The 15,953-nt window shown below is 40.2% G+C and overlaps 1 protein-coding gene across 1 annotated transcript in view; it reads left to right on the forward strand.

Moving 5' to 3' along the window:
• Positions 1–15,953, forward strand: part of LOC139694627 (patched domain-containing protein 3-like) — a 278,330-nt gene that overhangs the window by 132,596 nt on the left and 129,781 nt on the right. The window contains exon 2 of the mRNA XM_071593110.1: positions 1,118–1,364. Coding sequence (XP_071449211.1) covers positions 1,118–1,364 — 247 coding nt within the window. The remainder of the gene's footprint in view (positions 1–1,117; positions 1,365–15,953) is intronic.

Consider the following 15,953-nt stretch of genomic DNA (forward strand, 5'->3'; position numbering starts at 1 on the left):
TGGTGTGGAATCGTGGCCCCAATAGCATAGATGATTTACGTGCGAGAAAGCGGAAGAATCACCGTGAATTTAGTTATTAATCTTCCATTGAGTTGCGAGGGGGATGAAGTTCACTCCCTTCCCGGAGATTTTTAGGGAATCTCGTGGAAAGGTCTCGTCCCTTCAACAGCGGCCAGCCAAGACGTGATCTCGTTTCGAATGCTCGGCATCGGTGTGGTCTCTACCCACCCCTCGGTATTGAGACAGACTCGGTTCCCGCAGTCATCTCAACAGAGATTCTCCCATCAGCAAATCATTCTCTGTATCCACGCAAAATCCTTCAAACTAAACCACAATTATCAACGCAAAAGGTTCAGTGGGTAGAGTTTATTTCGTACCCCGACCGATAGCGTGTGAAGTGCATTCATCAAGGTCAGGGAGGAGGCTGTTCTTTCTTTATGTCTGTAGCTTTCCATGAAAATTGGATACCCGAAATTGAACGCAGTTAGTGTTGAGCTTTAAATAGCGACAGGTGAACGGAATTTTGAACCCGATTTCTGATTTTTGCTGATAAACTACAGTAGTCAAACCCTCTCCTCTCCCCACCGGGAGGCCCCGGGTTCAAATTCTGGAGGCAACAAATATTTTTCAGTGGTATCCCGATCCCTACTTGAAGTGTTTTGTGGAGAGCACCTTGAGTGAGTACGACGTCCGCCGGATGGGACGTTAAGCTGCAGACCCCTTGGCGTCTTTCGTTGAGAGTAGGCTAATACCGGCTTCGGGTTTCTCTCCACCCTTCCTTTCCCAACCATCCCTAATGGCGCAAATGACCTTAGCTGTTGGTTGCCTCCCATAAAAACTACTATTACCCTCTCATCCCTGGGCGACCTATGCCGCCTGATGATTGAATTAGAACTGAAATATGACGTAGTATCCTTGTTTTAATTCAAAATATAGGCTAGGAACAATGAATGATATTTCAGTAGTTAATACTACTGTTCACCTTTGCTATGTTATATTAATTTTCATAAGAAGCCGTTATAATGAGGAGTTTAATATCATTTATCAATGCAAAAATGAGGATAACCAGCATGACACAAAAATTAATGTTGTTTCCTTTCCAAATTCTTCTTCCCAGGCTTGGGCAAGTCGTCGGAAGGAGCCCTGGGATCACCTTGGCTGTCTCCATGCTCGTGTGCGCTGCTTCTGGATCAGGCATAATATTTTGGCAGGAAGAAGTGAGTGATGTCGAACTGTTTATGGCGAAGGACTCCGAGGTGCGGGTTGACGCTCAATGGGTTGAAACCTACTTCCGCGATGACATCAGATACGAGAGCGTCATAGTCGTTGCTGATAACATCCTTTCACCGAGAACACTGTCTGCGGTAAGTTATACAAACACTCCTGATCTACCATTTCAAAGTGAGCCGTCCCACTATGATTTATGTCTGTGCATTTAATTTAGTTCAACGCTGATTTGTTTTGTGGTGGTTGTTTCAAAGCCGGGGTCCTCAATTTTAAGCCAGTGAAAATATTGCTCTATGCATAAAGTGAACAGTTATCGTATTCCAACAATTCCATTTGTCTTAGCCCTGCGGTAGTCACATTGGCCGTGATGGAAGTTCTACAAATAGATTCTGAACACATCAAGAAGAAAGCATCTGCTTATCAGATATCAAGAAGAAAGCATACCTGAAGAAGAAAGCATCAATAAATGCTTTCTTCTTCAGGAAATGGATGATCAAGTCATGAACTATGTTTTTTCTCGAAAGGTGAATGAATGAGAAGCAAAGTACTACCATAAAACGTTTGTGCGGCGTAGACGAAAAGTTAAGTCCTTGTAACGTATATCCCACACACAATATGCATGGTCAATTATGAAAGTAATGTGCATGATTTTATTGTGACGTGACTACCCATGGCAGCGCAGTAAAACCGGTCGGGAAATTTGGTGGGGGGTCTGTCCTTCCATGGTGGGAGGTCTCAACTTCACGAGTTTATAATCTTTCCTCAATAATTCTAATAGACGCTGTGAAAACTCACACCATTCGCGGGGATCTTCTGATGGAGAACTTTGCAGAATTGAGGAACGGGATCATATATTTTTTTTAAGTCAACTCGCTCTAGTGCTCAAATTTCTAAATATTTAGGATAATATGGTTAATTACTTAAAGTGAGGAACTCCCTACGAGGCAGCGCCCCTTATTTGTAAAGAAACGAAAGAACACACGTAGATAATTGTTGGCTAATGCCCATTCAAAAACTGAGAAGTGTTTATATTTACAACAACTCGCTTGAAACGTTCAATTTTATATCGTCTTATACATTCCATTTCCTTGGCTCTATTTGACTCATTGGAAGCTATATTGGAACCATTGATTTTTGTCGAAAAGGTTAAGTTAAAGTTTGTCACAACATGCTAATATCTCACATTGTCACATGTCAATTTTTCTCTCGTTCCGTGATTTCTGGCACCTCGGCTGCGCACATGTCTTCGCTAAAAGTTCGGCCCGATTTTTCTTTGGGTGAAATGCCATTATGATATGTTCTCCGTTCGCATTTTTTCAGTATTATGGTTATCATCTACTGAAATATTTGTCTAACTGATCAAAATCAGTTTTCACTCACTCACAAAGTGCGCAACCAGCTATCGGCCAATGGAAACAAGGTGATGACCTCTTTCCCACTCCACCACTACAAATTCTGAACGGTCAGCGAAATTTCCCTTTAAATCTCGCTCCACATGTCAATAGTGTTGACGTTTTATGGAAGTTATATCATTAATTGCATGTACTAATTTCTTATTCGTTCACCATACTGGTTAGCGTTTCGCAAAATGAATTGATAAAGCCTATGGAATAAAGAGTGGCTACTATGATTCTAATTTCCAGGCTATTCTATCGTTCCTTTCTGAAAATGTAGATTCTTATTTTCGCTATTCATGGCACAAATAACTAGCTGCCTTGGCATGAATTTCTCTCTATGACTAACATTCTGCATTGCTTTGCCGATTGAAATAGGGATTTAGCAATAAAAGGTGTGATTTTTCACTTTTCCATTATCATATCCATTTGGACGAATCCTGGACCCGCCCATGCTGGTGGGAATCCATTTTAAAATGTCCGTATCAAATCTCTTTTTCTCTGAAGAAACAAAATTTATGCCCACACTTCCTTTTCGAAATGAACGCTGCTTCCAAGCTTCTGTTTCAAGATTCTTTTTCTATTTTCCTCAGTTCTCTCAATTCAAATGATACTAAATCTCTCCCCATGTTTGTCAAATGAGAGGGAAAGTTTACGCTAAATTCTGAACCATTTCAATTCTCTTAAGATGTGTGCGTAAAGTAATGCGAAATAAATTGTCGGTGAATTTTTTCGTCCCTCCCGTTAAGTACCTTAGAATTCGGAATTCTCGTCCCGATTCCACCGCCTCTCCCACCGCTCTAGTACAAGTTATCAGTGCCAAAGAAATATTTGAAAGAGCGGGAAGATTTATTCTTTTTGTTAACCTTAGAGGAGAAGCTCCAGAGCTTGGATCAGCCAGTCATAAGCACATGTTGCCGAACATCGTGCATGAAGAGTTTAAAGTACGAAAGGCATTCTCTTGATAGACAGGATTTGAAAGAAGACTTCGGAGCACATTTTCGGCTGTTCCACCAACGGGCGATTTAGACGCTGGTAAAAGACTTCCCTTTTAAACGACCGAATGTGCTCGATGAAAACGCTTTTATTCTTGGATTGGATCCCAATTTTTTCCTCGTTCTTTTTCTTGGGAATTCGTGAAGGTTTGATAATGCTTTTTAATGCACTCGCAGTCCTAATAAATAATGAAAACTTCCGTTTCCTGTTACGTTGAAATCAGTTGATGACAGAATCGCTAGGCGCAGGCTAATAATCCCGGGATCAGCTGGCATACCACCTTGGATGATTTGAAGAAATTAATGAGATTTTTTTCTGATTAAAGCATGAATTTCCTCGACATCTTATATTATATCTGCTACAAGCAATGGTAGCTGGAGAAAAATCTTTTACCCAAAAAGTACGTCGTTTTTAATGTTATCATTGAAACACGTATTCAACGCTGGTAGTAGTATTGCACGGAAAAATTCTCATTACGCTGTATAAAATAGTCATTTTGATTTCAGTGTATGATTTTTAATTTTTGTCGTCATGCCGATTTAGATGAGATGATAAGGAGGAGGAAAACGTCTTGGTTTGGGAACGCACTATGTAGGAAAATGTAGCTGATGGGTATGGATGGGAAGATGGTGGAGAAGATAAATAAGGAGGTTTAGAATGCTTACAGATATAATGAGAGGAAGAAACTGCAAAGAGAGGGAAGGTGATGCTAATGACCGAGAAAAATGAAGGATGTTCAGTTGGTATCTGGCCGAAGAGAAATTTACGCGAGGAAAATAGTGCACTGATGAAAAAATACTGTATTTACACGGATTTTTCGCGATAAATATTTTCATCTTCCTTCATCCTTGCGTAGTTCTTCATAACAGAAGTGTAGCATAACGTTTACGTCGGTGAGAATACTTCAGGCATTCTCCACTTTCCCCTCCCTTCCTTTCTAATCCTCTCCGTCTCTTTGCAATCTCGCCCCCCGCCCCCCAAAGCGTTATCCGATATTTTAACAATGTCTTCAGTTTGAAAATGTACCATGGGATGAATATGAATTTTAAATTGTTTTAGTGAACATCGCTGCTCGTGCGCAGAAATATCTGCGCGCTCATAGCATTCTCGTCTTCGTGCGTATCTTCAGTCAAAGTTTAGATTTCATTTTAATATTATTGGTAACATTCTTCCTCCCAGTCAATGCCATCAATCAGGAAGTTAGTTTCAGTGTTAAATTTGTTTGCATACGATGTTCAGAATAGAAGACGTAGGTTACTTTGGTTCAGGTATTAAACAAATAACAGAGAGAATAGATAACGTAGGTTCATTTGGCTCAGATATTTATTTTGTGATTCGGATTTTACAGTAAATTCAGAGAGCGTTCTACTATTGTCCATCCCAGCGGTAAGGCAATAAGATGCCATTGGGCCATATTTCTAGTATCATAGTTTCACATTCCGTATGATCATTATGTCCAAGTGAAGGTAGAGCAGAGGTCGTGCAATGCGGGAAGGGAAAAATATTTTTCTATTTGGATCTTTATTTTTTTTCTTTCAAATGTATTACTTGAACTTGAGGTTCGACGTTAACTAAATAAAAGCTCTTAGAGGTATAAATTCAGTTTTAGTTGATTTTGTGTGAACGAAATTGAAATTGATTTTTCACTATAAAAAAGTGTGTTCATTATGTTTCAGATTATGATGATCATAATTATACCCGTAATTTATAAAATAAGATGAAATGGATGTCATGTGCAACTTGACATGCCGCTCATAAGGAAGTTGTGTTTTGGGAAAAAACATTATTGGTTCTCATCAACATCAAAGCATATTTTATTGATATGTGTTGAACGTGTGTCCTAAAACGTGTAACTTTTCCCTTATATGGTTATAAAAAAATTGACATTGATTCTTTGGGAGCTAATTATCAATACAGAGAGTTAGCTTTAAATTGAGAAACGTATCAACGATTAATTACCAAAGCTGCTCGAGTCGCGGCGACATTTTCCTGTTCACGGCGATAAAGTCCAAAAATACTGGGACACTGAACAATTTAACACTGCTCCAAAGTGATGGGTTGTATTTTTTTCACAGCAAGGACAATTTAGCAATTATCTGTTGACTGTTAGTTTCAAAAAACTGATCTGTTCTTTGATATTTTGAATAGTGTTTTCTTACTGAAGAACCAACACTGCCCATAATAGGACGGACGGATGGCGTGAAATCGGTCCCGGAAAAAGCAGTAATTTAAACTTTTAAAGGAGAAAACTACCCTTAGAGGGGCTTTAAAGATATTGTTACATCAAAATTAATCCTTACATAATAGGCATATAATACGACCCTTTTCATTCATTGTGTTGAGATCTTAAAGAGGAGAGCCAGTTTGTAACTATGACTTATTTGGCGTTGACCATCCCCATTTCAAAATTAAAAAAGGAAATAGAGAAAACAAATGTAGTTAAGAAGGAGGAGAAGAAAAGGAAAGAAGAGGGGAGATGGAGGGATGTAGGTAGTAAGAAGAGAAGCGATGATACCTCACGATGGAATGATCAAAAATCAGAGAAATAATGCCGCACTTACTTATTGAAGATGAAGTTACTGGATGGAAATACTGTGGAGGCTGAATGAAATGGACCTTCTTAAAGAGGACCCTTGGATGAATGCGGTGGAGTAAGCACTTTAGTTTACGGATGAAGAAAGACTCTTGATATTATTTGATTAAGTTCTTTTTCCCGCAGCCCTATTCTGTTTTCTCCCCAGCGTGCCCTCTCTTTCCCAATCCCTTCATATCCATTCCACGTCCCAATTCACGTAACATCACCGTATTATTCGCAAGGCGTGACACCCATAGTTCAAGAAATTTTTAACTTTTTAACGCCCAAAATGCCTTCAAGTAACACCGCTCCCAGGTCTCATTGAATCCTTGCACGTTGTTACGGAGCCCCTTAAGAGTACATTCTAATGGAGTTCCTCATCCATACAAACTCTTGGAAATGCCGAATGCCTTAGAAGCGTTGAATAAAGACTTTGAAGATACCAACGGTAGACAACATTTCAAAGCTTAAAATAAAACTCGTAAAAATATCATCCGGGAGTCACCTCTATGGTCGAATGTTAAAACTAATTGGAACCTATGCAAAAAAATTATACAAATGTGCAATAGCCTGTGAAAAAATGTTTTTGGCTGTTAATTCGAAAAAATCGAAATGTCAAGTGTGGTGTGGAGAAGAATCGCGAATAATGGGAAGAGCATATTCGGTCGATTCGGTCACATGGTGATCCTCATCAGCGCACTGAAGGAAAGTGTCACTTCGGCAACAAAGAAGAAGTGAATTGTTATTTGACACACTCCGGTATGCAGGGAGGCGCATACGAGGGAGTGAAGAAATATTCCGTGGTAATTCTAAATGAATTTTTTTTAACGAAAGCCAAATTGTGTGTGAACTTGAGTAGCAGTTAGGTTTGGGACGGGGGGAGCATAAAGGGCGATAAGGAATTGGGTCTAAGTCGCTGTAATAAATGCCCCTTTCTGTTTGGATACGTAAAGGCTTTCATAAGCATTGAGTCAATGTTTGTTCTAGTAGTTCGAGGTTGTCTCATGTCACGTGGTGCCCAGTATTGATCAAGTGTTTTGCCAAACTGGACTTTTCGGAAGTGATATATCTGAAAAGGGGCTACATGTTTCTTGGATCACGTACCAATGCCTCTTTGGGTTTATCCAAAGCAAAAAGTTTCGATGTATCGCAGATTATTTGGTAAATTCACATATTTTTAGTTTTTGGTAATTCTTTCAACTCATTGGTATCTACCGTTTTGAATTGAGTCTTTTTATCTTATTCACTTTGGTATTGGCGGGTTTTAAAATTCTTTCGAGACCCTCTGTTTAGTGTGAGAAAATTAGTAACCTACAGTTTTTTGTGCGCACTTTTTGCATATTGTTTATAAATCATGAATAACATTTAAAAAATATTTTTCATGTATTTCAGTTCCATTTTAATATATTTTGTTTCAGTGGAGCACTTACGGGTCGTGTTATTACGAAATGAAAAATACCGGATTTATGCAGCTTGTGGTCAAACGAATATTTATGCACTAATATAGTTGTTTGTTTTGGTCAATGTTTGATGTATATTTTAGTTTGTACGTATTCTATCATTTTTCAGGTCAAATTTGTAGGAAAAAAGTTGATTGCTTTTCTCTCTATCGTGCATGAATTTAACATTTGTTAACAATTTTTCACCGATGACAAGGATTTTTCTACCGCGAAATATTCTATAGTTTTAAATGTTAGAGGGGAGCAGTTACGCATGAGGTGGTTTCCCGGGCGGCATTCCCCACCTCAGCTATCGAATATACAGTGTGAGGGTACCTCTCATTACACCCCGTCAAGGCTCGCCCAGGATGAATGGTCACTGAAAGGAAAAAATGATTTTCGAATGTCAATCTTTCTTTTGATATTACATGGGTCGTTCAATAAGCTCTTCGGAAAAAAAGATTGAAACAAATGACATTGGTAGAATTATTTTTTTGCAATACTTTTCAACACATCAACTTAAACTACTTTTTAGCTCAATACGCTATTCTTAGTGTTTCTCTGACTATTTTCAACCATCCAAAAATTAGGAATTCCGAAGGTCCTCCAAAGAGTTGAATCGTTTTCCTACGAGTCTTTTTTCCAGTTTGGAAATCGAGAGAAGTCACTGGGGTTATATCTGTTGAATGCGGTGGATGTTGTAATAATTTGATCGTTCTTGACGTTTTTTCTTGATTTCTTCTCCTAACCGGCAAAATAACGACGCATGATACGCTACATTTATCGTTTGCACTGTTTACGAGCAGATGATGATGATTCCGCGTTGTTCCTAAAAAACCGTGCCCATCATCTTTTCGGCCGTTTTCACCTTCTTCGCCTTCTTTGAAGCCGGATCGCCTTTAGAAACCCAGTACTTAGACTTTTCCTTTGTGTCCGGAAAGTACTACTGGGCGAATCCATGTTTTGTTATCAACACAGAATCTCGTCAGAATTGCGACGGTAAAGCACCAAACCAGCCTCCGAATCGACCAAACGATATTCTCCGCTGACTGCAAATGCGGCACCACCAGAGATTTTTATCACTCCCAATTTTTCATGCACAATTGAAAACACGGTACCTTGTGATATGCCTGTGGCCTCAACTATTTCGCGAACTTTGATTCGTCAATCACTCAAAACCATATCGTAGATTTTGTCAATCATTTCGGTGGAAGTCACTTCCACTGGACTCCCCGAACGATGATCATCGTCTGTGGATGTACGCCCACGTTAAAACTCATTTATCCAGCAATAAGCAGTCGTGAGCATGGGAGCACTTGTTCCATATACTTCATCCAACTCGGCTTAGACCCCTGTCGGTGTTAAGTCTGTCAAATAGAAGTGTTTAATTGCCGTACTACTGGTTGACGTACTGCAGGACTACCGTAGTTATCTGCGCGAAGGTTGGTTTGATAGGAGAGGGCAGGCCTAATACCGAGCCCAACGGTGTTCGGAATTCAGTCATTAAGGGTAGTAGAGGGGCAGTTTCTTTCCTTAAGCCGGCTGTGGTGGTTTTCCAATTAGATCTGGTACTCAAAAACTTCACACAGCTGATTTTCAGAAATTAATTTCCTCCCTCCCTTTTTGCACCACCTTGACTTGAATATGCATTATCACCCTTTACCTATACCGCTTTCCCCGAATTAAAAATCGCCCGTTTGAAACTTACCGGTATTAAATGCCAAATATTTATGACGATCGCGTAAAATTTGTCTAAAGACATTGTTTGATTACCATGCGAATGTTCAGTAATGATGGTGAAGAGATTCTGAGAGGGGTTTTGTACTTTAAACTAGATTTAGTTTAATAACAGAAAACCTTGTGAGTAATCGCGGCAGAAAGAATGTGATTGTAGATGGAAGGGCTTTTGTAGTGTGGATATGGAGATTATGGAGAAAATGTCATCACCAACGAAGAAATTTAAACAAATTGCGGATTTGACGCAAGAATAATTTCAGCGGAGTGACCTACTGGTGCGCTTATGTGCAAAAATCATTCTCCTAGTACGAGCTTCGAGCCCGGATCCCTCAATTAAGGTATTTAAAGCCTTTCGAAATTCATAGTGTAAGATAATACCTTGCCAGTATTAACTGGTTGAAGCACTACGAATAATCGAAGGACCCTAGTTCGAATCCCTTATATAGGTGATGGATATCTGCAAAATTTCATGCATTTTTTAACGAAGAAATAATAGGCATGGGACGATAAGATGTCATGTTTTCGGCAAAATTTTTAAGGAGGTAAGAAAAAATAAATTAACGAGATGTTGATTTGCAATGAAGTTTTAAATTATAATGCAATAGAGGGGAACATTTTGGGTAAGGAAGGTAGATGGAGAAAATCAATTAGCATATTTGAACTAAACCGAAGGAACGGAAATTACACACAAATGGACCTGAAGATAATTCAGCTCACTGCAAGGGATGGTTATGTCAAATGTATATTTACTATGTCTCAGATCTTTAATCGATTGCCACTGATCAGGCTTGGGGAAGTTAACATGGTTTAATGAAAATAATGTATTTAAACTGAGTTTTCCTAAAAATTTAAGTCCGGTGGAATTAATTTCAGTAAAATTAGGGAATAATAAAAATGTAAGTTAATTTTACGAAAAGTAGTCTACTCCTGTGGAAACTAATAAAAAATGGGCATTTATGTTAATAAGGGCGCCTTGTTGAAGTTGACTCGTTCGTTCTCCTTTTGCCTCACACTGTCAGCCTGAAATTATTCTTATGATCGTCGACTTTGATCTGTGAATTAACTCTTTAACGCGAAAATATTTTGTTTTCTCTAACATAAAACAGGTTGCTTTAAATATTAAAGGGAAACATAAATTAACGATTTAATTTTAGAGTCAAGAGAAATATTAACTTTTCTTGTAAAACTTGGCGTACGTTATTTTTAGGCGTTATTTTCCAAGTCTGCTACTGCTACTATTAATTAATTATCCTAGTTTGAACGCCCCCTATCTGAAGTTTCCTCAGTAAGACGCGTTCACCATCCCTAATGAAGCGTAATTGGCTCGTATCTGAAGACTGTTAACCATTGGAGGTCGCTGGAGGCTATCGATTGGGAAATGGACATCAAGGTAGATTCCCGATAAACAAATTATGATGTAGTGAAGGCATTAATCGCGGGAATCGGAACTAAGAAGAGAACCTGATTAATATGGGAAAGTAATTGCCAAATGGAGCTTAGATACCTCACGATTCTACTGTTGATGATGAGGGCAGTGAATTTGTCGTCATTTATCCTCAAGTTGTCACTAAACTGATACTACTTAAAGGTTAAAGGAAATGTGAAAGAAAGAGTCTATATGGGCTAAGTCGTAGCATCCACGAGGAAGGAATCTGGCCGGAAGATTGTGTCTTAACAGAGTGAGTTCCTATTCCAAAAGAAAGGAAAAGCAGCCAAATGTGAGGACTGCAGAAGAACGAATTTCATCTTGCACACGGCTGAAGTGGCTCTCGGGATCATCAATAAGAGGATGCAGATCAGGGCAAATGATTGCTTAGGAGATGATCAATATGGGCTCAGGAAGGGGAGATGCGCGCGTGATACCTTGGCAGTAATGAAGTCATTAATATAGGGGAACGTAGAATGTAATTTGGATGTATTTGCCTGTTTCGTAGATTTCGGAAAGGCATTTGATAGAGTTAATTCCGTAGAATTAATGAATACATTACAGAAAATAGGTGTAGATTGGAGAGATAGACTATTTATGCGTTACCTGCACATTTCTCAGACTGTTCAGAATGATCAAGCTTTAGTTGGTCAGTCATCCAAGGGGTTGCTAACAATGCTGAGTGCATCGTAATTTTAATGCAATAGTTATGGTAATAAATGTAAACAAAACAAAGGTTGTGAGGTTTTCCAGAAAGAGTAAGGCCGAGTTAAATATTAAAAAGGAGTCCATGAACTAGTGCAGGTGGAGCAGTTTACCTATCCCGCAAGTGTTTTGCACCAAAATGGTCAAAGTAGTAGGGACATCAGACGGAAAATTGCGTGGGGCGAAAGAGCTTTCACGAGAAGGGAATTAATGACTGTGACTCCCAAGTACAGATGTTAAGAAAAATATTGTTCAAACTTTGACATAGAACGTGGTTTTGTACGGCACGGAAACATGGGCATTGAAGTAGGATGATAGACGTAGATTGGAGGTTTTTGAAAGAGGTTTTTGGAGAAGGGGGATTGGACTGAAAGGAAAACAAACGAGGAAGTGCTAGGCAAGGTGAGATAGGAGAGAGTATTGTTGGGTGAAATTAAAAAGAGGCGGGAAATATGGATGCAGAGCGTTTTGACTGGCAATGAGATGCTGAAAACTGTGATAGAATGGGAGAATGTTGGGCAAACGAGGAAGGGGTGGGAATGAGGTAGGATGTTTTACTGAATGAAGAGAGGGAGGAAGTATACGGTATTGGATAAGAACTTGTTGTAATGTGGGATGTCTGGCTATGTTTTGTTAAGAGATGCAAGGGAATCGTCATTTTCACGTTTAGCAGCTCGTACCCATGCAAAAACTTACCTTAACCGGTTGATTACCGCTAATAATAATATGCAAGTTCTAATGAAACATGTCCTAATGCATAGACTTCTAAAACCGGAAAAGAAAATACTTTGTTCTTCGACATATATTTTACTATGCACGTCCTAGGTTTCGAATCACAAAGTCATCTTCAGAAGTAAGTCGAAACCTAGGTCGTGCATGATAAAATGTGTGGAAGAACAAATTCTTTTCTTTTCCGATATGAATCGCTTCCACAAAGTGACGCCTCAAACCATTCGACTTTTAAAACTAATTGCGGTCATTAGTTTTTCCTTTGAAAGCCTTATTCTTCCACTTTGTTATTTTTATTATATCCTTCTTACTTCTTCCACTTCTGGCGATCTTTCTGCCGCGTGTTTTGCTTACTCTGAGCGCAGATGATGGCTTTGACCGCTCAGCGATCGACACCAGAAACTCAAGCTTTCGTCCCTTGTAAGACGGTCGGTGTATTGCAAACAAATTCAGAGAATGGTTCAGAGTAAAAATGACTAAAGGCCCTCCTTATAAAGCGCTCCTTACGTATTTTCACGACATTGGCAGCGTTGTTTATGCTCCATTGGAACTCTCCGACCAAGTGTAAGAATGTGAGAGGAGTCATGAGAACCACTGCGCTACGCTAAGTCATCCTCCCCCTTCTTATTCAGATACCTAATAACGTAAGGTCTGCTAAAACAATGAATTCATACGCTTGATTCCTCTACGGACATCACATATATCTTACCGTGCCCTGAATTTTTTCTCAAACTCACCCGTAGACTCTAATGCTGTCGGAGTGACTTTCCCCGCTCCAGTTTGTCATTGGCCCCTCTGGCGGAAACGAGTCAACGCTTTCTCTCGGTTTGTTGAGGTAATTTCTTCCCGAGGCGGCTGGACCATCTCGCGGGAGTGTTCAAGGCGTCTCGATCCCGTCACTTTTTGATCCCTCATTGCCAAGTGAATTGAAATCCATTGTTGTTGCGTTTGCACGGAACTTCATGCTCAGTACATATTAAGCTTATCGGGGGCACAGGTGATCGGTAGGAACGAATGAAGCGGCTTGTCTTTCAGCCCTTTCTCCACGTCTTTTTGCCTGCTTTCCAGATTTACCCGGTCTAGCGTTTGCCCCCGAGATCCTGGTTAATTACTCTCATCTTGCCATCGGGTATCCCAAGGGTAGAGATAACTCCCATTCCCAAGGCGGGGACCGAACCTGCGACCATTGGGTTGGCAGGCGAACGCGTTTACTACTTGGCTAACTCATCAGAGCCGAATTTTCGCTGGGAACCAAGTTACGGAATCGAAGCATAGGGCTTTGTATGGGGGTCTTTTCGAGGGACTAGTGCCGCGTGGGATTGCAAATGTTCCTACGTACCACACTTTCATCCTAAACTCTGGTCTGCTCCTCGATCCAAAGACCGAGGGGCGAATCAACGACTTTTCTCTCCGTACCTATGTCTCATAAAACGCCCGTAATGGATTTCAAGTAGCCATTGCCTTTGCATGACATGTTGAATGAAAGCGTGATTGTGCAATCATAGGATACGAGGTCATAAGTTAAAGGGGTCGGAATAAAATTTACTCTGCCGTCCCTTAGCCTTTTCCCAGGTCAATCTAGCCCCTTGACTTAATGATAAATGAAATAAATAGCTGGCATAGAGAATTATTCTCCTCCCAGTGAGATTGTGATTTAGGCAATCAATCTCGGCAGGTTGATCTTGAATGTTGAGTTAAATGTTCCATTGCTTTTTCAGCTGTGACAGCTGTTAATCCCTTTCAAGTCGACCTAGGTCGCGATTTACCGCTTTGATCCACTGATGGTCCGGCTAAGTTTCTTCTGTTCACTTTTATAGTAATGGAGGCGTTTTAATTTTAAAAATACTTTATTGGTACGTATTAAGATGAAGCACGAAGTGTTATGCTTCCCACTATTTTCTTCTCATTTTCGTTTCACAAGTCAGCAATTGTGATAATCTGCTTATGTCACTCAATAAAAAATCTAGATTTAAATCAATAGCCGGTAAGAGAGGTACTGTTTATTGATATGTTATTACAAAGTTCAATAAGCCCTATAATATGATAAAAAGGTGGCTCATAATAAATGAAATAAAGTTGCGTTCCGGCGTGTTTAATCAAAGGTATGGACTTTTTTCTTCTAGAATAAAATTTGGACCCTTGACACGACTAAGCCGTTCTTAATCCGCCTGAATACAATCAGAATGAGTGTGCTGATGGGCTCAAGCATTTCGCTTGCTCAATTACTATGTTAGCGTTTATTTTCGAGGATTAGTCTATTCATAACGATCGAAAGGCGCCAAGGGGTCAAAAATCTATCGACACATCTGATTGACTGCGTATTGCACATGACGTGACCTCAATACGGTACCTAAGTAGTAGGGCACGTTAATGCAGTAAAAATTCCCGGTGGGATTCTGCCCTGGACTTCAGACGGGGGAAGTCGTTGAGCCACCATGCTTAAAAAGTTCTCAATACCCTCCGTCAAGTTGCTCATATCCCCGCGGATATTCAGCATGTGAAAGACAAGAGCAAGTTTCTGATCCACCATCGAATATATTCGTACCTATCGGGGGTTGGTACCTGGTGCCATTATCTTCTATAGAGGTTGTCAGGTACGTGTAACTACACTAAAGAAGAATTGTAAGGCTTCATCGATGTTCACGTACCAGTAATACCAAATAAATCAATCAGCCAGAAGGTCTGGCTTATATATGACGGTACAGCTCGCCTTTTACTATGAATATGGCAAATGAAATTCACACATCTTACGGCGTAACTTCCTTCCCCTCTGCCTCCTGCAATGTCTCAAAAATACCTGGTACCCGAAAAATCACCGAGTTGAGTGTATCCAGGGTCACCTGGATTGGCGCATGGCCCCTCCAGCGAAACCTAGTCTAGTCTACCATCCCCACGTGATATTCGTTCGAGGTAAGCTCTACCCTCACCCATCAAACCAACCTTCGGTTAAGTTACTGTGGCGATGAAAGCACTCACGTAAATCATTAATTCGCCAACATTTTATTATTACATGCTTGCTTATCATGAAGTTCTCTCGGGTACCCACCTACTTCCACTGACATTGGAACGACGCATCATTTACGACTACATCATTTACGCTCGTTGGCCAAGACATAAGCAAGCATAAGTAAGATCTGGTGCTCTCCCGGCGTATTTCCTTCATGAAGTTTTATCGGGTCTTCGACAGGGCCAGGGGTTCCATATTGGCCGACGTTTCGATTCCCGACTCGTGCACTGTCCTCAGGGTAGAGGACGATGCACGAGTCGGGAATCGAAACGTCGGCCAATATGGAACCCCTGACCCTGTGGAAGACCCGAGAAAACTTCATGAAGGAAATACGCCGGGAAAGCACCAGATCTTACTTATGCTAGCTTATGTCTTGGCCAACGAGCGTAAATGATGCAGTCGTAAATGATGCGTCGTTCCAATGTAAGTGAAAGTAGGTGGGTTCAAAATAAATTCTGTAGCATAATTCGTGTGCGCATATCCGATGTGCCAAAAATTACAAATGTGTTCCGTTATATCATTCCTTATATCAGTCTGTCACAAAACGGGTCGCGTATGTACGTGTAGAAGTGCAGTTTTGGTTCCTCGGACACGAAAATCGTGAACTCGGATACGTGGGCTCACGTGTAGTGAAAAACTCATGGACCATCGGCCTCTAGTTTGAATCCTTCAGTAAACGAAAGAATATTGGATCTGTTCGGAATCGGAAAATATATGG

This window comes from Hetaerina americana, unplaced genomic scaffold (assembly GCF_022747635.1).
Source record: "Hetaerina americana unplaced genomic scaffold, ioHetAmer1.1.p SCAF_51, whole genome shotgun sequence".
NCBI lineage: Eukaryota > Metazoa > Arthropoda > Insecta > Odonata > Calopterygidae > Hetaerina > Hetaerina americana.